At 35.5% G+C, this 25,925-nt stretch overlaps 2 protein-coding genes and 1 pseudogene across 2 annotated transcripts in view; 1 reads left to right on the forward strand and 2 right to left on the reverse strand.

Annotated features, from left to right (window-relative positions):
* Window positions 1-981: 981 nt before the first annotated feature.
* Window positions 982-25,925, forward strand: part of LOC138334573 (CUB and sushi domain-containing protein 3-like) — a 75,216-nt gene continuing 50,272 nt past the window's right edge. The window contains exon 1 of the mRNA XM_069283225.1: window positions 982-1,129. The gene's annotated coding sequence lies outside the window, so the exon portion shown is untranslated. The remainder of the gene's footprint in view (window positions 1,130-25,925) is intronic.
* LOC138335331 (uncharacterized) lies at window positions 3,858-7,331 on the reverse strand. The gene is made up of 2 exons (XM_069284368.1): window positions 7,168-7,331; window positions 3,858-6,571 (listed from the first exon to the last, which is right to left on the reverse strand). Exon 2 carries the CDS (start codon window positions 6,548-6,550, stop codon window positions 4,487-4,489), a length of 2,064 nt encoding a protein of 687 aa, XP_069140469.1. The 5' UTR covers window positions 6,551-6,571; window positions 7,168-7,331; the 3' UTR covers window positions 3,858-4,486.
* On the reverse strand, window positions 14,983-24,689 carry LOC138335332 (uncharacterized; annotated as a pseudogene).

The raw sequence follows: 25,925 nt of genomic DNA on the forward strand, positions 1-25,925 counted from the left end.
AGGTCACAGTAACACTCATCATACCAATCTAGGTCACAGTGTAACCCGTAATACAAATGTAGGTCACACTCACAGTCAATATACAAATCTAGGTGACCGTGTAACCCGTAATACAAATGTAGGTCACACTCACAGTCAATATACAAATCTAGGTGACCGTGTCATCCATCATACAATTACAGGTCACACCAATATAACGACTGCAAAAGCAAAATCACAATGAAAGATACAGTAAGTTATTTGGCAAATAAACTCATCCCTGATGTGAAGAATTGCCCGTAGAATTGACAATTATCAATAAATACTTATTATGAAAACGAAAAATAAACCCTAAAAAATTAGTAGAGGAGTCGTTTGTTATCATAAATATTGGATTTAAAACTACTTGGTTAATGTGTAAATTAATCCCATAAGATCTTCTAAAATCTCATTAATAACACATTATTTAGGTTACCATATCTGTCATTATTTAATCATTAAGTAAATTATCAATTTTATTTGACAGTATTCTTTTGAAAAAAAGCGTTTTAATAAAGAAATTGTAAATTATATTCGTATTACAAAAAAAAGGCTTACCTTTGACATTATCAACAAAATTGATATATATATATATATATATATATATATATGTGTGTGTGTATGTAAGAGACAGGCCGACCAGAATAAAGCGCACGTGCGATGCACTCTTCGACTTTAGTTTTCTAGCTGACACCACAGGGATCGGAGAATTAGTTACAGCTTATATCATTATGACCCATAGACCATTTTTAGACGTTTCATGGGTCAAGATAAAAAAAATAGGTAAAATTCACTGAATTTTTTATTCAGACCCCTAAAACGTCTACATAAATGTTATGTGGGCACTCTGGTTGGTCCATATTGATATAACTGTATCTCATTCTCAGATCCCTGTGTCTGACACGTGCACGTGTAAGTTATACCTAAGCGGACACTATATATAGACCATCTCCGACCGTCGGACGACTTGTGTAGAATTGACTGTAGGGACAGAAATTTCACACGAACATTTTGTACAAGTCCAGAAGGAGGATACCACTTCCAGCCAACATTAAAACGAAGAAATATGACAGACTCGAATATGGAGATCACTGCTTTATAAAGGATACAGGTAAGAATACATTATCAACATTTTAATAGCATTGCAATCAAAGTGCACATCATGGATTCATTTGATTTTAGTTTTGTTTTTATTTATGAAAACGAAAGGAATCGCTTCTAATGTTTGACTTTTCATAGATGCATTTTAATATTGCACTAGACAATACGCGTATTAATATATACGTAGTATACGATGTTTTATCCCCCACCCCCCGTGGGACCACGTGCACCCAATATACACAATACCACGTGCACCCAATACCACGTGCACCCAATACTACCCAATATACCCAATACCACCCAATTCTACCCAATTATACCCATGCTACCCAGTAGTACCCACTACATGTAGTACCCAATACTGCCAAAAAAAAAACACTCACCATTCCCCATACCACCCACTAGTGCCCAATACTACCTATAAAAATCTATTAATATACCACTTTCTGATTGATTTTTGATTCTTTTAGATTATGTTAAATTTAAATATACTTTACCTTATGCAATTAATTTTATGTGAAATTGTTTGTTTTGAGGCCAAATATTGCCCTAAATTGACCACACAACGAGTAAATGCCGAAAACTACCTATAAATAGCTAATCAACCATTGTTTTGCGACATAATCAATATAATTTATTTTGTAAACATATGTGTTTTGAAGATATCGCCCGGATATTATCCAATACTGGCCAGCACACCGAGTAAATGTTAAATACTCCCCCAACCTATAAAATTGTTTTAATATACCGATACATGCAAAAGCTGTGGTTATCCTGAACATTGTATTCGTCTGTCCTGCTAATTCCATAGAGCAAAGTCATTAGATAATGTAAAAAACAGTCTTTTACATTTTAATATATTATCTTATATTCAACATTTCAAATAATTCAGCAATTATAATTGTGATTCTACATGTATGTCCGTTATGTTTTACTTCTATTCAAACCGCGTGTTCATGTTTGATCTGAGTATCATTTTTCAATAATTCAACATTTCTACCACTAAGTTAGGCATACATTGTACATGGATTGACGCAATGTCAAGAACGTACATGTGCATTGTACGTATACTTGTAACATATGCTATGATTTTACATTTTTCACAAATCTCTCACTCACAAGATAGACCAGGGGCGTAGAAACCGGGGGGAGGGGGTGCAATTGCCCCTTCCCCATTTTCGCCGACTGAAATATTCAAAAAATGCACATTTGAAAGAAAAAGGGGTCCTCCTTCGCATTTTTCGTACTTCATTTTAGAAATTTTTCCGCTGCTCGGCTCATTTCCTAAAACGTTCAAGCACATAATGTTTAAACCTTTAATAATAAAAAAACAATACACATGAAGTAGACTAAAACTGCCCATCAATGGATTTTACTACATTTGTATTTCAAAAAATGTCTCTTAAAAGATTAATTTGTTTATATGTCTTAGCAAAACAATTAATTCATTATTATATTGAGTTACACAACAATGTGTCGATGGTGTGAAACCGGTATGTTCAGATCGGGTTGCATAATGATATGACGACATTCACAATTTTCATTTCTAACTGCAGGTAACTTTAAATGGAAAAAAATCCATGTTAAGAACGTTAAAAAATCATTAAAATACATCTTAAAACTCATCTCAGCCATTCTAAGTCGTAAATGAATTTTCAATTTGTTGTACAAAACTTTGGTACGATCACAACTAGATTACGCTAGCTCTGTGCGGGCTCCAGGCAAAAGACGTCGATAGATTGGAGGCAGTGCAATGGTTTACCAGGAATGAGTGGTCTATCACAGGCGTTTGGATCTATAGACATTTTCAAGGTCTATACAATGTAACTCGGCCGGCCATATAACACTACCAAATTTCAGAAAAAAAGTATGATTTTAACAAAATGTATAAGATATAACAATCGGAATACATTCAATCGACAGCCAGATAATTTATCTTTAATTTGGTTTATGATGCACTAGGTATCCAGAAACATCGGAAAACAGACAGATTTCAACTGGTCGGATACTCTGGTGTCCTCCGATAAACACACAAGGGCTCTAATGGGTAGCTCAAAAACCACTGCACGTCAAACACCAGCGTCATAAGATGAAAGTTAGGCAGAAAAGAAACTTACAGGTATGTTTGTGTACATCTGTATATACAATCCATTTGCTCAATAGAGCCCTTTGAAATTCCTACTTGAAAAAAATTGTTTTTCTAGCTGCCGTGTTAGTATCAACTTCGCTAGCCAAGGGTCGATCATCGGTGACCAGGTAGCTCAGTCGGTAGAGCACTCGGCTAGTATTCTGAGGGTCCCGGGTTCGAATCCCGGTCTGGCCGCTACATTTTCTCCTCTCCTGTTACAGAATTGGCGCCCAACTAAATAACCCACGGTGGTGGTGTTTGGAAGGGTCTCGTGTGTCTTCGAGGGCGAAGACTTCGAGAAAGGAGGGAGGAGTGTAGCGGGATTGGACTGGGTCGATCATCGGTGACCAGGTAGCTCAGTCGGTAGAAAAATTGTTTTTCTAGCTGCCGTGTTAGTATCAACTTCGCTAGCCAAGGGTATTAAGTCCGATTCTCTTCCTACTACGAGAAGCGGACTAATACCCTTGGCTAGCGAAGTTGTGTTAGTATGTGTGTAGTGCATTTGTTTTCTCGGCGTTGAAATGTCCCAATACAATCTTGCCATTCTTACTCCCATTGTAATGGTATGTAGGATGAAATAAAAAAAATATGGTGGATTGATAGTTAATTTAAAATGAACTTCAACGTGTCGCTTTTGGTTTACATAGGAGTATTATTAAAAAGGTATGAATAACTCTTTACTTCACAAAAGTTACAGTTGTATTAATTTAAAGTTTATAAAGTTATTAAAAAGTTATTAAAGTAAGTACAAATTATATGAACATTATTTTTTGTATCACTGCTGTCTTTATTTGAGTAATATTTTCAATATTTATGTGCCTGCGAAAGCTATCCATAGTTGCTATATATACAAGACGAATGACAACTCGCCCGGTTTGCGTAGGATTGCAACTAATATAATATAAATTGTTTTTATTTCGAATACATAATCATTATACGAATTAAAGAACATCGCCTTTAGGTCATTAATCACGTCAAATTATATCAATAGTACCTTCTTGTCAGAATAAGTAGCTTGTTAACAACAAAATCAGATTACTCGACACTATCCACGAAGCCTCGAAACACACAAACTTCAAAATCTTTATTTCGACGAATACTGAAAATCAGCAGTGCAAAGATAATTATCGCATTTTATAACGTTTCATGCAATATGGAAATGATTAAAAGTAAAGGAACTGCTAATGTTTAACAACTCTCGGAAGTCCAACAACAATGTCAGATTTTATTTAACCTTCTCTATGATGACAATAAAAGTTCTATTCTCTCTCGGGCATTGTTTTGATATTGTAATATATGCTTTACAGTAAGAGATTCTCTGTATGCCCTGATTGCTCTCTCAGTGTCTCCTACCATTTCATAACACACACCCAACATGTTGTGGACTATCCAGTTCTCACCACCTCCCTGTTTCTCATTGTACTTTACGGCTCTGAGATCTGTTAATGCTGCGTTGCGTCTCCTCATGTCGTCAAGTTCATGGTAACACAAGAAATTCAGGAACATGGCATATGGAAGTGGGGGTATATAGTGCGGATCATTTAGTTTTGTGAGCTTATATAATTGAGACGGAAAGAAGTCTGAAATTTCCTTCGAAATCCATATTGGTCTCATATATGAAGCCTGAAGTTTTTTGAGTAGGGTGTAGCCACGTCCGCAGTAGAGATGTTCATAGTTTTCTTGTTCATGTTCAGTTAGATAAAAATATATTTTATTTGAAGAGGTGATGTTCTCACATATGTCTAATGCTTTTGTGTAATTCCCGGTCTGATAGTAATATGTAGCTAGGACCAATGGTCCAGGACTTGAACATACTGATGCATCAGGTAACATCATTTCCTTGCATTTCCTTAAAGATTTGTATTTTTCTTTATTTCCTCTCAAACAATGAATGTCTCGGAATGTATTTTTCGCTACTGTTGAAAGGCCAGCAGATGTTCTGGTGTACGATAATAATTCATCACTATCCGACTTAGATTTAACCAGGAGTGTTATTGACATCTGTAATGATTCCTGAGTGTCTCCCGACTTTGACGTTTCCTGGAATAATTCAATATCACGTTCCCTCTCTGTTACTGAGGGTGGTCGTAGAAACAAAGGCCACAACCCCTTGCTATATATATCGACCAACTCGCCTATAGACGGCTTGATGAATGTTCCAACAGAAAGGCACCCCCATTTCATATCACGAAGACCAACGAGGAAATGAAGAAGTTTTCTTTGGTTTTCTCCGTGAACTTTTCCTAGAAACATATTGTTATTTTGAATGAAATAATTTGGGCAACGTCCCAACTTTATCCATGTTATCAAAATATTCAGACAAAGCATAAAACAGAAAAATATGTGTTTTTCTTGCCAAAAGGTGCCAGGTGTCATCTCCACAGCATGGAAAACAACCGTCTTCATTATATAAGATGAGAGTATATCCGTATCTCCCAGTAACCTGTTTAACTCCTCTGATATCTGCTTTAGGAAATACTTGAGAAGACCATACACTAAAAATTGAACGTGAGTAAGAGAATGAACGAGCTTCCTTTCAGCAGTGGCGAACGAAATTCTCCATTGTAGGAAGGTGTCGGCGGACGTTTTGTCTCCCACAGGGACCAGATAACAGCCACTACGTACGATCTCGTCCCTCAGTGCTTCATCTGGCCACCCATTGAGGCGTGGTCTAATCGTCCATTCCTTTGCCTCATGTGGCCAATTAGGACACTTGAATGAATAAACACAATCATAGTCAATACATTGATGACCATGTTCACCAAAAACATTTGCTGCAGGTCCGTGTGTTTGAAAGTTTAAATTTAAACGCTTACCGAACCCATCAATAATGAAATGTCGAAATACTTCACTAGATACGAAGAATTGTTCGCCTACTGGTACAATGGCTTTGGCCAATATTCTGGGACATTGTTGACCCAGACAAGCAAGCTTCAATGTTACATAACCAGGTCGACTATCAGCCGGTCTCATCCACAAAACTGATTTACCATTCCGGGTTGATGGCATACTGTTCATCTGTCCCGGACACAACACTACAACGGATTTGAAAATAAACATTATGTCATCGTCGGAGCCTTTCATTTTGAATCCTTCACTTATGCTTCCTGTCTTAAACCGGTGACATGATTTTTTATCTGCATTCCTTACAATACCCTGTCTTTGTTTTTCTGCGTTTCGTACTAACTCATCTATAACTATCGTTCTCCTTCTGATGTTCACCAATTCTTCGCTGCCTATAAAGCTGTCTAAGACATGGTACAGGTACCAAGACATCTGGTACTGCTCACCTTCGTCTGCCATCTGTGTTGTATCTAATTAATCCTGTAAAATTAGTGTTAGAGTGTTATACGAAACAGGTAATTAAGTATGGCCTGATTTACATGTATAATGTAAACTTTAATAATAAAAATGTGATTCCGATAGACATACGAGATTTGATTGATTTTTTTAGTAATTTCCTAAACATGTTATATACACATAACTTCAATATAGTTTATCATTGTTTGTATCTAAAATGATTTAGAAGTTTCAGATAGGATTGAAAATTTTCCACAACTGTGCTTTACTTTCATTATGTATTTGTTCTCTATTTTTTTCGGGTAATTCTATAAACTACATCCATAATTGTATAATTGCAAGGACACACTCACATATTCCGTCTTTGTATATTACAGAATTAGTTCCCTTGTGGGAAGGTATCGATTAAAATGTCATTTTTGAGCGAAACTCACTGGCGTTACACATGAGAAAATATGCCGTCAAAAGCAGTACGTTTGTTGTGCCTTTCCACAAGGAAAGTACCTTTGTAAAATGCGAATACATAATTGGTATACTTCATTAATATAACAATGGCAAACTATGGAAAACGTGGTCATTCATAGACGAATCTTCAAATTTTGTTAAGCAGCGAAACTTACCACAATGGTTTCTTTAGTACCAGGCGATCCATTTCTAGATGGTAAGATTTACCTTTACTTACAAAGACATTCATCACTGTGTCATTTAGCATTATGTTCCTTATCTTAATGTCAATTCAAGTTATTACTCCATGAACAATCCCTTTCCATACACCAACTACACAAGAATGGAAAATTCAGAAATGATACTTAAGACGTACTGCACATCATCGAAATGAATCGTGTGTTACATGATTAATGTAAGTACTTCATACTTCCGTTTCGCATAATGTGGCTCTCCATGCAGTTTTATTTCCTCGATGAAAGTGTTTACTTTAGAAGTAATCGTCGTGCATCAATAGCAGATACACAAATCAGGAAATAGGCCTCTTGACAGATATTCCTTACGTAATATTTCTCAACCTATTTGAATATTTTGCCTTCATTTGAGAATGAGCAGACGACCCAAAAATGCAAATTACAAAATCTGACGATCGTAAATCTAAACAATACCTTTTAAAATATTGAAAACGTTTTTGAATGTTCACGTCTTATAATGACAAGGTTCCTCGTTTTAATTAAAAACATTGACACATTTAAAATGATTTTTCCTGCATAACAAACAAATGTGAATGTCCTATTTTGGTTCGCATACCACCCTATTAAAACACGTACTAGTTCATGCATTTTGTGGCTATTTGTATAAACAGGCTCTGAATTTGGAAAGTAAATTTAAGTATTTTTTTTTATTTTCTTTTGAAGAAGTAGATATCTAAATGTATCAGTTTATTTTTTTAAATCTCCAAAATACTAATAATGAGTTTAGTGATAAGAGTTTTTGAAGGACTCGTCATTTGCTTCACAAAACCTGGCAAAAGGATGCCTAAACAGATTGAAAATACTTTAGTATGCTTTAACTGATTACTGAAGTGAAATCAGGAGACCGCAATGAACTCTGGGAAAATTGGTGTTATCTTCTTTGATGTTTTCTTTTACGGCAATATTTAGCTTTAGTATCAATGTATGCCAATTGGATATTCAGCCCCTCACGAAACATAACCGAGATAAAATTGAGTTTCTGAAAATAAGGTTAATAAAGAATGAACATTTAGCCCTCAGTATTGCTTGAGTTACTACATGTATTAGCACTGTCGCTATATCGACCCCTGGACTATGCAATAGGAAACATGATTAATAGATTAGACAGGAAGTTTTGTCCTTTGATTTAAATCAAAAGAATCTAATAACGGTAAACGGTATGGCATTGAAGTTTGGTTTCGTTCTTTGTAATCTTTAAATGAACATTACTGCAGGCCTGTGATTGGTCATTTTTTTTTTGGAATTGTCTTCAGTTTTTCCATGACATTGTCCAGAGGTGGATATAGTGGCAGTGATAGTAACCGCTGGAGTATCGAGGATGGTCCAGGGTTGGATATAAAGTCAGTAATAATAACCCCTGGAATATCGAGAATGGTCCAATGGGAAATATAAAGTCAGTGATAGTAACTCCGGGAGTATCGGGGATGGTCCAGTGGGGGATATAACGTCAGTCATAGTAACCCCTGGAGTATCGAGGATGGTCCAATGGGGATGTAAGGTCCGTGATAGTAACCCCTGGAGTATCGACGATGGTCCAGTGGGGTATATTACGTCAGTGATTGTCACTCCAGGAGTATTGGGGATGGTCTAGGGGTTGATATAACTTCAGTGACATCGAGCATGATATTAGTCATGAGGGTACTATTTATAAATGCATATTAAAAAAACTTATAATGTTAATATTTTTGTAGAAAACAGAAGTGAAAAGGGGTTAACGAATCAATATTCCTTGGATTACTATTAGCACTGTCGCTAGATCGACCCCTGAACTATATCATAGAAAACCTGATGATTCTATATATATGCGCTGTGTATGCGACACTATATTATACATGCAGTTTTGTCATTTGATGTACATGAAAAGAATTTAATAACGGTACACGTTATGGCTTTCAAGTTATGCTTTATTATTTGTAATCTTCAAATGAAAGTCACTGCAGCCTGTAGATGGTCAGTTTTTTTCTGCGTTGCCTTCAGTCTTACCATGGCATAGTCCATTAGTGGACATAACGTCAGTGATAGTAACTCCTGGAGTATGGAGGATGGTCTAGGCGTAGGTACAACGTCAGTGACCATAGTAACTCTTTTAATGATTCAGAGGTGGATATAATGACAGTGATAGTAACCCCTGGAGTATTAAGGGTGGTCCAGGGGTGGATATTACGACAGTGATAGTAACCCCAGGAGTATCGAGGGTGGTCCAGGGGTGGATATAACGACAGTGATAGTAACCCCGGATACAGTGATAGTAACCCCAGGAGTATCGAGGGTGGTCCAGGGGTGGATATAATGACAGTGATAGTAACCCCAGGAGTATCGAGGGTGGTCCAGGGTGGATATAATGACAATGATAGTATCCCCTGTAGTATCGAGGATGGTTCAAGGGTAGATATAATGAAAGTGACAGTGATATCAAGCATGACAACAGTAGTACGGGTACTATTAAATGTTTAATAAAAAAGAAACGTTCAAAAATTAATATTTTTTGCAGAAATCAAAGGAGAAAGGGGAGAAATTTCTCGAACCTATATCAATAAATAAGAACCCGTGACAATTTGGACGGCATCATCCATTTAATGTAGGACAATATAAAGTATACATGAAGTCAAAGTCTCTTAAATTTATAAAATCATTTTCATATGAAATCAAAGTAATTCATAGATTTGAACATTTTTTTCAAAATTGTGTGCATATTTATAATGTGTTTTTCACAGATAAAATGAAGACCTTTACCAAATCGGCCTACCAAGGTCTTTACGCCCATTAGACTCTCAGACTCTCAAATATGTACATTGTATTTATTGCTGTCTTTTAAAAATCAAGATCACGCTTCACTTGAAACACATAACAAGACTCAGTTCAGTTTAAATAATATTAAGATATACTGTTCTACAAGATTGGAAACAAGCAATATGCTTATACATTGATGTCAATATTAATGAAAACGCTTAAGTACGCTTGTGTAAAAAAGCACAAATCTAAAAATCTAATCTGAACGAGTAAATAAAGAAATAACCCAATCTGAAAGAGTTATATACAATGCATTTATTTTTCTGAGAGAATTATAATCTATATTGAAAGAATAATAAAAACTAAAAAATCTATTCTGAAAGAGTGATAAACAACAATATCTTCTGAAAATAAACAAAGCCAATACAGGCGTTGTGACTTCATTAACGTCATTAAGATAATGATAAGAATGTACATCAATTGTCTGCTGTGACCTTGAACTGCTATATACATGGTGTTAATAAGATTTAAAAAAACAATTTTGATAGCTACTGAAAACTGACCCTTTTTTAAATCAATTCTGAAAGAAAGCTACTTTAAGTTGTACAGTTTTTGTATGTGCCATAACAGGGTGAAGATTGATTCTTATCTAAATCTATTGAAAACCATAAGTTGTGATGAATGAAGCTGTGAAAATGATTAAAAGTCACTGACAAACATGTATTGAGCTTTATAAACATCGTACTAGCTCTTCATTTTAAAACATATCTTAAGAAGTAACGTTATAATTACTAATATAACCGTCAAAATGTCAAATAAAATGCTAGATGACAACTTGAGTTCTTGGTTTGACTGTGTGTAGTCATTTTACTGCACAGCAGATGTATACAACCAGGGAATTATAATGGAATACTGAGAAGTGATGAATGATAGTTTGTATAGAGAGGGTTTGATTTTGTGTGATCAACCAATAATGGCGGGTCGCCTCCATCTATTTCAATGTACTGATGTATCAATAGTTAACATTCTATCTCTGATGATGTTACATTCATATTTAATTTTATTGGCCTATTCATCAATGGTAAATAACAATTTTCTCCGTTAAAGTGACGTGGAAGTTTTATTTTTACTTTCGACAAAAAAGCAAAATCACAGTCTAAGCTCATAATCGGTGCGCGGATTTGTACGAGGACGTCAGGAGATGTGTCAGGTTTTAGATCCAGGCATTCCAGTATAGATAGAATTCTCTACTCCAATGACGATATACAACATTTCGTGTCTGATTGTGAGATTATCATCAGTGCTACATACTACACCGAGTATATTACTGAATACTGATAAGTACATCTATGATATCATCCCTCTATGATAATAGATAACATAATAATAAACAGGTATGGCGTCCAAATTGCAATTATTTGACTTATAAACTCCTTCCCAAGGTGTCTAACACGTAAAAGTGGCAAATATTATAAGACTCTTTCATATGTGGATATGAAGGATAGGGATATTCTACCCGAGGGTCACAAAATGTAGTAAAACCCGAGTCTTGCCGAGGGTTTTGCAACATTTTGTGACCCCGAGGGTAGAATATCCCTATCCTTCATATCCACTAATGAAAGAGTATTTTTCTTTCATACCTCGACGTTTTATTGAAATTTTACAACTAAAATATCCCACCATTTTGAAATAAATTCGATGAAATCCACGACTGGAAGTCGTTTTCCCATACAAGAAAAATTACATGATACTTTCAACACGAATTCCGTTGTTTGCATCTTTTAGAGTAAAATCAGTCATATTTGTGAAAAAAATGTTAAAATTTTACCGAGGAAATAGAGATTTTGTTGACGCCGTGACGTCACGAGGCTTTATTGCATGGGTAGCCATGCAATACAGCCTCAGGCGACATGAGTGTATTGCCCTGGACCAGCCAGTATTACACGTGTAGGTATGAAAGAATAATAAACATTTAAAATAATTTATCATCAACACAAACATCCTCAGAATGACATAGAAACTACAGAAGGAGTGTCAATTTGGGCCCTCTGGCGGCCATGACCGATAAGCAATATTTTTTGTTTACAGATATCCTGATATGAATGACATTCATAATGGTAATGGGGGGTTAAACAGGAGGGTCAATTTTTTTATTTTGTCCCGTTTTGTTGGAACCAATTGATATTTTTGAATGATTTTTCATGAATTATGATGCATTTATAAGTTGAAAGCAAAATATTTTGGAAAATATAACTTAATGATAAAGAATAGGTCACGGTGACCTAATTTTGTTAAATGTCAATTATTCAAGAATAAAGTTCATCTGGTGCCATAATATACCAGGGAAAATGTTATATACATTATATTAGATTGCATTGAACAATAAATTTGCATATTATAAACTTAGGCAAAAATATTTTGAATGAGATCGGATGGGGGAGGGGGGAGAAGGATTTTTATCTTTTAAACTTTAAAACAACACTATATGTATTTTCTTGTGTTCAGAGGGTGATATATTTGCTCAAATACTTTGCTATAAAATTTTGAAATGCAATAATGATTTTGTAAATGTTTTAGATAGGCATTGTATTATATATAATTACATTCTCTCAAATGCCATTCATTAGAGAAAAATAGTAATATTTGAGCCAGTTAACCTTTATTCTGAACATAACAATACATTTATAGGTGTTTTAAAGTTTAAAAAAAAATCCTCCCCCCCCACCTGCTCCCCCTCCCCAATCCCATCGCATCCACAATATTCTTTGCCTAAATCTATAATATGCAAATATATTGTTCAATGCGATCTAATATGATATATAACATTTTGTTTTTGGTATATTATGGCACCAGATGAACTTTATTCATTGACTTTTAACAAAACTAGGTCAATGTGACCTATATTTTGACACTAAGAATATGGAGGCCCCAAAAAGGGATACGAGAAAAATATAGATTTTTTTCTTAAAACATCTATGTCGCAGCATAAAATAAGCTATGCATGTAGCTTGCATTTATGATTCAATTAGTGTAATATGTTCGCATTCTTTTAAATTAATAGTAAAAATCTAATGCCATTTAAAGCCTAACAAGAGGCCCATGGGCCTTAACGGTCACCCGAGTTCAGATACAGAATGAAACAAAGACATGCATATAAACACTATATATTGGCCCATCAGGCCCTTGAAGTCAGTCAGTGATTTTATAAATTTGAATTTTTAATCTATGAAGATTATTTGGTTCCATCAAATCTGTGAATTCAGAAGAAAGATTTTTAAAATGTTATCCATTTTGAGTTTTTGACCCCTTTTGGCCCTACCCCTCTGGCCCCTGGGGGTCGGCCAGGACCAATATGGATATGATGTTAAAATGCTATCTCAGGCTAATAATTCTAACCAAGATTGACTAATTTCCTATGAAAACTAATCAAATAATGGTCCTATATGTGTTTTATCTTTATAAAATTTAGTAAATTTGACCCCCTCCCCAGGGTAAAATTGGAGATCCCGGGGTCATGAAATTCAATTTTTTTTGTAAAGGGCCTTATGTCATTCCAATCTATCAATCTATCTGGTTCCATCAAATCTGTGAATTCAAAAAGAAGATTTTTAGGTCACCTGAGACGAAGTCTCAAGTGACCTATTCTAATCGCCTTTTGTCCGTCGTCGTCCGTCGTCCGTCGTCCGTCGTGCGTCGTGCGTCGTGCGTCGTGCGTCGTATGTCCGTAAACAATTTACATTTTCGACTTCTTCTCCAGAACTGCTGAAGCAATTTCAATGAAATTTTGCACAAACCTTCTAAGGCATAAGGCCAATCAAAATTGTGAATTATATGGTCCCCACCCCCCAGGGGGCTGTGGGAGGGGCCAAAAGGGGTAAAATTGAGTAAAATTTCAAAAAATCTTCTTCTCTACTCACAGATGTGGTAGAATCAAATACTTTTCATAAATAGAAAGGTCTTAAGGTCCTTTACAAAAATTGTGAATTATATGACCCTGGGGTCTCACGTTTCCCCCTGGGGAGGGGGTCAAGTTTACTATAGTTTATATAGGGAAAACACATTTATGAGCATTTTTTGCTCAATTTTCATTGGAAACGAGTCAAACTTGGTTAAAATTTATGAGCCTGAGATAGTATTTTAATATCATATCCACTTTGGTTCTGGCCGACCCCCTGGGGGCAGAGGGGCGGGGCTAAAAAAGGGTCAAATAGGCTAAAACTTCAAAAATCTTCTTCTGAAATTCTGGAAATGGTAGAAACAAATACTTTTCATAAATAGAAAGGTCTTAAGGTCCTTTACAAAAATTGTGAATTATATGACCCTGGGGTCTCACATTTCCCCCTGGGGAGGGGGTCAAGTTTACTATAGTTTATATAGGGAAAACACATTTATGAGCTTTTTTTGTTCAATTTTCATTTGAAACGAGTCAAACTTGGTTAGAATTATTAGTCTGAGATAGCATTTTAATATCATATCCATATTGGTCCAGGCCGACCCCCTGGGGGCAGAGGGGCGGGGCCAAAAAAGGTCAAATAGGCTAAAACTTCAAAAATATTCTTTTTAAATTCTGAAAATGGTATAATCAAATACACTTTATAGATAAAAAGGTCTTAAAGTTTGTTTATAAAAATTGTAAATTATATGACCCTGGGATCTCCTGTTTCCCCTTGGGGAGGGGGTCAAGTTTACTATAGTTTATATAGGAAAAACACATTAATGGGCATTTTTTTGCTGAATTTTCATAGGAAATGAGTCAAACTTGGTTAGAATTATTAGTCTGAGATAGCATTTTAATATCATATCCACATTGGTCCTGGCCGACCCCCTGGGGGTAGAGGGGCGGGGCTAAAAAAGGGTCAAATAGGCTAAAACTTCAAAAATCTTCTAAAATTCTGGATATAGCAGAATCAAATAATTATAGATGGAAAGGTCTTCAGGTGTTTTATAAAAAATGTGAATTATATGACCTTGGGGTCTTACTTTACCCCCTGGGGAGGGGGTCAAGTTTACTTTAGTTTATATAGGAAAAAAATATTTGTGAACATTATTTGCCCAATTTTCGTAGGAAATTAGTCAAACTTGATTAGAATTATTAGCCTAAGATATAGCATTTTAACATCAATATCCGTCCTCGATGACCCCCTGGGGGACCAGAGGGGCAGGACCAAACAGGGTCAAATTGATTAAAATTTCAAAAAATACCTCTAAGTTCACAGGTTTGATGGAAGCAAATACTCTTCATAGTCTAAAAAGGTCAAATTTATAAATCACTGACCAACTTCAAGGCCCAGCAATAGAGCATATAGTGTTTTTATGTCTTTCATTTGTTTTATTATTTGTTTCATTATATATTCTAACTCAGGTGACCGTTAAGGCCCATGGGCCTCTTGTTGAAATTACCATTTTGACCCCTTTTGGCTCCGCCCCTCTGGCCCCTGGTGGGGGGGGGGTCGGCCATGACCAATATAGATATGATGTTAAAATGCTATTTCCGGCTAATAATTCTAACCCAGTTTGACTAATTTCCTATGAAAAATAGACAAATAATGTTCATAAATGTGTTTTTCCCATTTAAACTAAAGTAAACCTGACCCCCTCCCCAGGGGGAAACATGAGACCCCAGGGTCATATAATTCACAATTTTTGTAAAGGACTTTAAGATCTTTCCATCTATGTAGAGTATTTGATTCTACCAGTTCCAGAATTTCAGAAGAAGATTTTTGAAGTTTAAGCCTATTTGACCCGTTTTGGCCCCGCCCCTAAGGCCCCTGGGGATCAGCCATGGAAAATTTGTTAATAAGATTCAATGGCTAATTCTGACTACAATTGACCAGTTTCCTATTATAATGACTAAATAATGCTCAAAAATGTGTTTTCCCTATATAAACTATAGTAAACTTGACCACCTCCCCAGGGGGAAACTTGAGACCCCAGGGTCATATAATTCACAATTTTTGTAAAGGACCTCAAGACCTTTCCATCTATGAAGAGTATGTGATTCTACCATTTCCAGAATTTCAGAAGAAGATTTTTGTTATAGCCTATTTGACCATTTTTGACCCCGCCCCCAAGGCCCCTGGGGGTCAGTCATGGAAAATTGGTTAATAGGATTCAATGGCCATCTCATCCTGATAATTCTGACAATATTTGACTCATTTCCTATTACAAATGATCAAATAATACTCAAATATGTGTTTTCCCTATATAAACTATAGTAAACTTAACCCCCTCCCCAGGGGGAAACCTGAGACTCCAGGGTCATATAATTCACAATTTTTGTAAAGGACCTTAGGACCTTTCTATCTATGAAGAGTATTTAAATCCATCACATCTGTGAGTGGAGAAGACGATTTTTGAAATTTTAGTTAATTTTACCCCTTTTGGCCCCTTCCATAGCTCCCTGGGGGGACCATATAATTCACAATTTTGATTGGCCTGATGCCTTAGAAGGTTTGTGCAAAATTTCATTGAAATTGCTTCAGCAGTTTTGGAGAAGAAGTCGAAAATGTAAATTGTTTACGGACATACGACGGACGACGCACGACGCACGACGGACAAAAGGCGATTAGAAAAGGTCACTTGAGGTGACCTAAAAAAAAACTTCAAAGTAATTGAAGTGATCATGAAAACCTGTATTCGTTAGTATTAAATAAATGTTTTCATGTAATCATTATTTTATATCATTTCGTTGACAAATATATATGGTTTAATGTTCGATCCTAATGGTGGTATCTATAACACTGTCTACTTCTTATCACTGAATCTGTACACCTCGAGTGAAGTAGATTCCCTGTTAGAAGTAACCACGAACTCCTGTTTGGTTGGATGGACCACTATACACCACGGATTGGTGATACTGGACAGTTTGGGCAGTATTATCCTCCCACGTGACCCGTCAGGTGATATAAGGTAAACATTTCCGGACCTGTGACCACACACATACACATTATGGTCCTGGTCCAGTCCGATACCACAAGGATCTTTCAGACCAGGATCCCTGTATCTGTGGACTACTGCCTCGTTGTCTAGTCTTCTACACACCAGGTCATCCTTATCTCTGTGGTATATACTAGTGTTGGATGTAGATATGGCAAGGTATGTGATACCTATTGCCTTCTTTATAGAATTGATGACTTTCCCATCGACAGACAGGACCTTCAAACAATCCGTATTACTGACCAGGATGTTCTCTCCGTGAAATGCTATACCATATGTACCAAGTGGACCACTGATCTTGGTGATTACGAACAGCTGACCATTCCGTAGTATACATCTCATTATCGAGTTACGGTTTACACCTACAAATATCTCATCAGCTGAATGTCCACGTGCTATGTCTGTAGGTCTACCGTCTATTTTGTATTCCCTCAGGTAGGAATAATTACCATCAAACAGTAGGAGTCTGTCGTTACTGTAATCTGTGATAAGTAACTCATAGTTGTCAGTAAAGATACCTCCCGTCAACCAAGGGGTATCCTTTCATCCAAGTGTCCGGACGTTAACCGTATGAACACAGGGTACCGAGCCGGTCCATGCATCCACCACTGTCGTTACTGGTGCTGTCTGGAATGCCAGATGCTGAAGAGAACCCGTTAAGTCAGAAGTCGATGTCGTGTCCACAAAGTTAGTAGCTGAAGGTGTGGAACGTAAACTTTCGATCAAAGAACTTATTCGACCATTAGCTTTTTGTGTCACGGGTGAAAGCGACGAGGTGATTTCAATTTCTCCAACGGTTGTCATGTTTAGAATTGTATCAATTGTTTTATCTAGCTTCAATGTGACGTCGAACCTGTTTGGTTCAATCTTTGTGTGTTGATTCTTTCGACGATAATGTCTCCATATTTGATTTTTTGTATGTTCTCTCATGACAAACCGGTGATGGTCTGATAACTGTAGATTTGAATCCGACATCAACTGGTGTGAATTTTCCGCGTTGGTGCGAAATGCAATATTACAATTTTGTCGAGACAATAACGGTTCCCTAAGCTTTTTGAACTGATAAGCAACGTTAGATTGAAATGTTGCCTTTATGTTATCAAGTTTCTCTTTAGCTTCATCTATCTTTCCCGTCATCTTAGTCAAAACCTCGTTTTCTTTTGCGTTTAGCGCTACTATCCCCAAATCGTCTTCGCTTATCATCTTCTTGGTTTCCTCTGTCACCTCTTTCCATTCAGATTCAACGATATTCAGTTTATCCTTAGTCTTCTTGATAACATCCTTCATAGGTTTTACATTATTACATTGTCTGTGTGACACCGACACACAGATATTACAACACAAGGTGCTATGGTCTATACAGTAGAGTTCCAATGGTTTCACATCATGTTGATGGCAGATTTCATAAACTCTTACACCTGCAAGCTGTCCAAGATTCTCGAAGATGGAGGTGAGTTGATGTGAAGCTGATACCTTGCTCCTTTCATGGTGAGTCTTGCAGAGTTTACAGAGCAGTTCATTGCATTCAAGACATGAGACATCGGCAGGGTTGGATTCTTTTCCCTCGTAGACATGGATCACAATACTGGACACCAGACATCTGTGCTGTAGAAGAAGAAAGCAAATCATTTTTCGGTAGGTATGTCGCCCAGGTACTTACGTCCGCATTGACGTCATCGTTATACGTTGGTGTCTCGCATACTGGACACGGGAAATAGAGTTTGTCGTCTGCTGTGACGTATTCCGCGTTGATGTATGATGACAAACATCGACAACAGAATGTATGACCACAGAGCAGGAGTCTTGGATCAGTGTATGGCTCTATGCAGATCAAACATCTGTATTCATACATCGGTACAGCTTCTGCCATGGTTGTAAACAAAAGGAGATAGCCAGGTTTACCTGGAATATACAAATGAGTTTCTTGAACAGGAATGTGTATACATTTTTTAAAAAGAAAAACAATTCACTATATTTATAAATAATTACATTTCCGTTTATTCTTTGCTATATAACCTTACTACCTCGGAAATAGTTCACATTGGTGTAAACACAGTCGGTTGTCGTGCGGATATACATACACCGGAACACTGACTTCTGCAAGTCGTGTTAATGCACATCAGATTTGACCTTATTGTTTCTGTATATTTAATTATTCAAATAAACAGTTTGAATATAAAGGGTATCTTAAATTATGTATTCAGAAAATAAAATATTTGAGAAATATTGCATTAATGGAATGAAAAAGATAGCGTTATTGTGGAACAATATAGTTTTTAACGTTGAAAATTCGAATTTTTATTTTTATCAGAACATTGAACTTAAAAAGAAATAGTCGGTTGAAATATAAACATAACGAATGGTTTTTAAAAAAATGTTTGTTTTCTGGTGTGTAAAATGCATTTATTGGACAGATATTTCAACATCTCCTTAAGAGAATTATTTTAACATATACAACAGTACAGACCAAATTCCACCACTCCGCCGTGCATATGGCCCGTTGATGTTAAGCCCACAGTGGTCAGGGAAATAGTTTCATAATACATATTGGTATCTTATTTTCTATAGATCAACTCCATGAGATTGTTACGCTCATTCTTTTGATGGTAAAACGCAGAAATATATTTTGACTTATTCGCGATGCGTGCATTATATATAAAGTAAAACCCCTATAACTCGAACAACAGGGGACCATATCAATAGTTTGAGGAATACAGGGTACTCATCCGAGGTTGGTCACGATCGATCATCAAAAGTTAAAATGTCAAATCTCGAACTATGACAAACAATGCATGTCAATGCATTTTAAATACCGGGATTTTCAGCTTTTTTGTTCTTTTATGAAAGTGGTTTATGATAGCAATATGAATTTTTAAAAAATGATATTTAAAGCAGTAAAAAAGAATATCACAGATTTGCTTTTGCTCCTTGAAATTGAAAAAGCTATCGATTCTAGAATTTTATTTTATTTTCAAAACTGTCTTCTTTTATGGCTTTGGTTCCTCTTTTTTTTAATTGGATAAAAACGTTTAATAATGAAAGCTTATGTTTTGTGATAAATAATGGTCATTGTTCTGATATTAAAAAAAATAACTCGTGGAGTTATGCAGGGTGACCCCATAAGCCATTTTTTTCTATTCTTTGTGTTGAAAATTATGTGCAAGAATTAAGTTCCATCCTGATACACAAGGTATTACAACGAATCATTCTGAATAACGAATCAATCTGAATATCTAATTAATCAATTTGCTTATGACACTTCCTCCACATTATCAGACGATCCACACTCTATGAATATTGTTCTTGATATTTTACAGGATTTTGGTAATATATCAGGTCTTAAGATAAACATTAAAACCCAGGCAATATAGAGTGAGGCAAAAGCGGGTTGTGGTGAGGAATTACTTCCAGAAAGAAATTTAAGCTGAAATTATCTTGGGAAATTTGAATTGTTTGGCATTTCATACAATTTCCAATCTGAAAATGTATTTTGTGATAATTTCGTTAAAAAATTTAACCTAATTTCTAATAAAAGACTGGTCCGTTCGAAATCTTACATACATTGGTAAAGTGACTGTAATTAAAAAAAAATTAGCTCTGCCCAATTTTATCCAATTAATGACACTTTTACCTGAACAGCCTCCTGAAATTGTGCACGGAAGAAAAATAAAAGAAATAAAAACAATAACGACTGACTAGTTACGTTCAAGGACATATACATGTATATATATACAACTGTTTGAAATGGTAAACGGAAACCGGTCTCTTTGTGAACTGGTTACTATTATGCTCTTTGCTTTTTAAAACTTTGCTTTTCTATGTACATATACTTCGTTACGTCTGAATAACTCCGTGACATTATGAATAGTGGACAGCCAACTGAGGAAATATCATTTCCTAGTGTCCATTACTTAGCATTTAAATAGGTGAATGGGTTAGCTACCCGGACCAACAAACTACATGTATATTTATATTTAATTCATCTACATCAATCAGAGCGCGTTGAAATATCACAAAGGATATACATTTCTGATACACAACTATAAAATAATGATAAATATAAGAATTAAAAGGTATATATAAAAATTGATATTTATGTATAAGAAATATAGAAAAAAAGTGATACTACCATATAGCTATTACATAATAGCCTTGTAGTTGTGTCATTTCCATATAAACTGTAAATCAAGGTTAATATATAAGGTCGCATGATGTAACTGTTATAGTTAAAAATTCGAATTTGTCCAAATAAGTAGAACACAAATTTAAAATGAACGAGGTGATTATATAATTTACTATCTCGTGGTTGTTGGTAAATCCTTTGCTGTTCAGATTTAAATTTGTTCCTGTATGTACACATCTGTTATACCTCTACTTATTGTGCTTGTATTATATAAAACACAAGACCTGTCACACAAATGCTCTAGTCGAAGTATGACGTCACATATTGAGATAAATGTACATGCATAACATATATTCATTTTAAATTCATTTTTAAAATTATTATTTATAATGGAAATACTTAACTTGCTATCTAAATATGATTATCACTTTAATATATGATTTATATCACCTGAGAGTAACTGTGTCCCTGTAAGTGTTTAACACAACTGTCCTAATATTGAGAATTCATTAATGAGATCTCCAAGAACATAAAATTATTTAATTATTAACGGTGGTTGACTTATATAACTACTTCATTTGGAGTTGAAATGTCTGGTAATGGTGTCATGCATTAATTTGAATGGTAGTTGTAATAGGAACATGAATAGTACCATTCTTATAAAATGTGAGACAGTGATTTAATTTTAAAACTATTAATTCTTTACCTGAAGAATTATGTTCCTTGAAACAGCAGATATCAATATAAACTACGAATTCAATGACTACATATATTTAATATGTATAATTATATATCATACCTATATATATAAATATCATACAATTAATACAAATTTCTTCCTTCGTTTTAACTATATATGAATAAAGTACTACATTTTTAAATAAACGTATACAATAACAATTACAATCCACCATTATTTAAGTGATTATCTAGGGAAACTGACAACCAGCAAGGAATACATGCATACATGTACCGGTACGTCCACTTCAACTATAGTTTGAATCTGGTAGAACAAGTGAATCGAATTGGTCAAAATTAATCTCAGCTGAAAATTGGAGAATGTTGTACAAAGTGGTTTCAGGTTATAAGTTGATACTTATGTAATTACTTATATGCATGTTTTGGTAGTCATTTATGAGACTAAGTGTACTTGAAAGCATAAAATATTGGCAAATTTAGGCATAAAAAGATAAATGCATAATAATTGTAATATAAAGTAAAGGTATAATTAATACAAATTGTCCCCATGCTGCCTGTCACTGTCATCAAACCTTACCCATAAGTTTGCGCCAGTTTTCTATTTTTTTTTCAAATTTGTTGTTGCTAGTCTATATACTGCTATTGGTATATATGTACTTAAACAATTTTAATTCCTTCCTGTTCTGGAACATCGGAATACAGTTCTAGTGTATGTATAAATATAAAAGTAGGCTCGGCACTACATTTAGTAATTATTATCACCTAATTGCCAGCATATATAGCACTCCCAATGCTTACAATTTTCATACATGTAATATATATATATATATTATATATTATTAAGAAAGAACTAAATTGTTCCTAGTTATCGGACATGGGTATCTTAAGTTTCTATATGCCATATATACATAACTGCCTTAACAGATTTTTTTACACGGGAACCTTGTTTGTTATATTTAATTAGTGTATGGCTGACCTAGTATAATAACAGCTGTGTATGAGGTGACAAACGGGTGTACTGTAATATGTTTTATGTATATATAGCAGCTGCCCAAAAAGAGCGTGTTCCTCTGAAATCACTTTAATAGAAGCATATAGATAATAGATATAGCAACGTATTCCCGAACATTTGATGTACATGTAGACTCAATGGTAAAATTAGCATCCTAGAGTTACCTCCCTTCTTTTGAATGTTGTTACTTGTTAAATATTTTTACCCGTTATTTGCATCGATTTAAAGGTTGTTGGAATATTCCATGATAGTAATTCAATTACATTCCTATATAAGCATTATTTATAAAATATCATTGTATTGTTTATGTAAGATACTTCGCCCGGACCAGCGACAGCGTGATCCTTATTACATTTAAATCTCTGGCGTGATCAATCAAAATCACGATATTAAAGTGACTAGTCGGGCAAAGAAAACCAGTCCAAAAAGCGTTCATTGACCTTCCAAAAGTCCTCACATATCAAAACGACAGTCAAGTTCTGCTTACGTTGCCCAGTTCTGACCATTGAAATAATGGAAAAGTTCTAAAAATAACTCTTTGAAAGCGAGGCTCCGTGGAAATGTAACCACGGACATAGCTAGCCGGGAGGACGTTTTAGGATTCCCACAATTAAAATTCATTTCTTCGCATGCAGAGAGATGTTAACGAGATATTTTATTTTTCTATTTCATAAGAAATTATACTGGATACATTCACACCATTTTTACCAACTTTAGCCTTCCTTGCCCGACTATTCACTTTAAAGGATTTGTGCAGTCAAAAATGATAATTTCTGTATATGCTGGAAATGGCTTTATTAGCTCGTGAAGAAACCTCTCCGTGTCACGCGCGACCGGAATAACCTGTAAGCCATCGATATCTAGGTCAAATTTTCTGACCGCCCGATTATGCATATTTTCTAGCCATAAACCGGAAGTGACGTTATAATAGTCCGTGGCTTATAGCTGTACTATAACTGATGTGCTATCACTTATATCGACGGTCACAGAAAAAGCCGATTACCTTTTTTATGATTACTTTTGAGTGAAGTTAATCGTGCAATTACTTTTGCTCGCATGTAAATAACTAAAAGTGTGAAATTCGATGTTTCAAATACTCGAATTTATGTTCTAATTGCAATTATCTTCGTGTAATTAGGAAAGAAAATCCACACAAAAAGTTTCGGATTTTTTGTTGAGGAGTTCAGAAACGAATAATTTTAATAAGATAATATTTTCCTGTAGTCTGTATCTTTGATACGTTGTGAATTGCAATGTTTGTGACTGTAAAATAAAATTTTACGTAACAATTAAAGAAATCCTTGATTAAAGCATCAAGCACATGATGCTTGACGTACGCACACAACGATTGATCATTAAAAACATTGTGTTGTGTGTGATTATGATACCGTTATACGTTTCAACACGTGGTAGAAAGAATTTATTTTTGAAATTATAAACGATCAAAATATTGAGATATTAAACAAAGCAAATTAAGCAAACAAACTATTTTCAGAGACTTAGATATATACAGTATCTAATTATAAGTCTCCGCTATTTTGCAGACCGTGCGGTCGCTTTCAAATTTTTAATCGATATACGAGTAGATAAGAGTAATACCCTGGACCAGGATGCTGTTTACTTGTACCCAACGCCATTCATCGAACTCACCTGTGATTACCTGGCCGCGGGCGATTTGCTATTCGGTGGAATATATATATATAGATATTATTGAAGTCTGTAAGTCTATATTTTGGTCACATTATCAATTAACCAATTAACATTACCTATTGAATCGACTACCAACGATCATTGAGAAGTTGTATGTGGTGTATTTGCCACAGTAACTCACCGGACATCAATAACACAGCTAACAAGTATGGACGTCATGATAGAACTACTTTTATTGAGTCTTAGTATCATTGCGCAGGGCGCGTATATATTATATAATAGGGGTCCGGATGGGACTATTTCCGGAATATAAGATATTACAATTAGTTAGTAAATACACTACATCTCCTCCCTGTAACTATAAGAACAATTATCTTCACAGTATTTTTCATAAGACTAGATAGCAATAGCACCTAATGTATCGATTTTGATACATCTACTAAACCATGTCTCTGTTTAAATTGTCCTTCACAACTAAATAAACCTCTGAAGTTCTATATATACTTGTTTCATCTGATGACTAGCTTAATAACTGTTCAGAACAAAGCATCTATCTGATGTCTATAAAAATACAAAATTAACAATTGTCACAAATTGACACACGGGGATTATTATGCCCCTTTTCACAGTGTGTTCATATCAAAATAACTATAACTCATTTCACAGAACGCTTATGTTGTAACATAGTCTCTGAGTTTCTTCGGAGGATTGATGTTACGCCGTGGTCTTTGGGACATCATTGGCGTACTCACAGGTATCGGACACGACTCAATGACTGGGGATGGTGAACTGATGTCACTCGACGACTCTAGACGTACCTCAGATGGAACTGGTACCTTGTCATGGATTGGTCCCAATGCGTTACTGACTGCATTCTCCACGATAACTGATGCTGATATCTCTCCCCTAAGAGGAATATAAGATTCGGCTGGTTGCTCGACCTTAGTGTCACTGATTTGGTCAACATGCCTCCTCCAAAATACACCTGGAGCAATTTCAACTTTGTACGATACTGGTCCGGTCTTCTCCGCGATTTTTCCGTAGACCCATTTTCGTGAACCGCGATAATCACGTATCGATACTTGGTCTCCCAAAGTGAATGATCTACAAAAGGACCTGTCTTTGCGACTCCTGTTTCCAGCGTCGTTCGTCTACTCGGCGTCGTAGATCAGGTTTGATCAGATCTAGCCTTGATGGTAAGTTTCTCCCCATGAAGAGTTTAGCTGGACTCTCATTGGTTGTGGCATGTTTACTGTTTCGGTATGCCAACAGAAAATTTGCAAGCTTTTTTCTGTATAGTACCAGAGTCTTTCTTGCTTGTCTTCATTGCACTCTTGAAAGACTGAACGAAGCGTTCCGCAAGACCATTGGTACGGAGCCGATGTTGTGTGCTTGATTCCGTTTGATTTCACGAAATTTGCAAAATGACCAGACGTGAATTGGGGGCCATTATCGCTCACTACCTGAGCTGGAACTCCATTTCTGCAGAATATTTCGCGCATTACTTCTACGGTCTTCTCTGCTGTAGTT

Source organism: Argopecten irradians, chromosome 11, assembly GCF_041381155.1.
Source record: "Argopecten irradians isolate NY chromosome 11, Ai_NY, whole genome shotgun sequence".
Classification (NCBI taxonomy): Eukaryota; Metazoa; Mollusca; class Bivalvia; order Pectinida; family Pectinidae; genus Argopecten; species Argopecten irradians.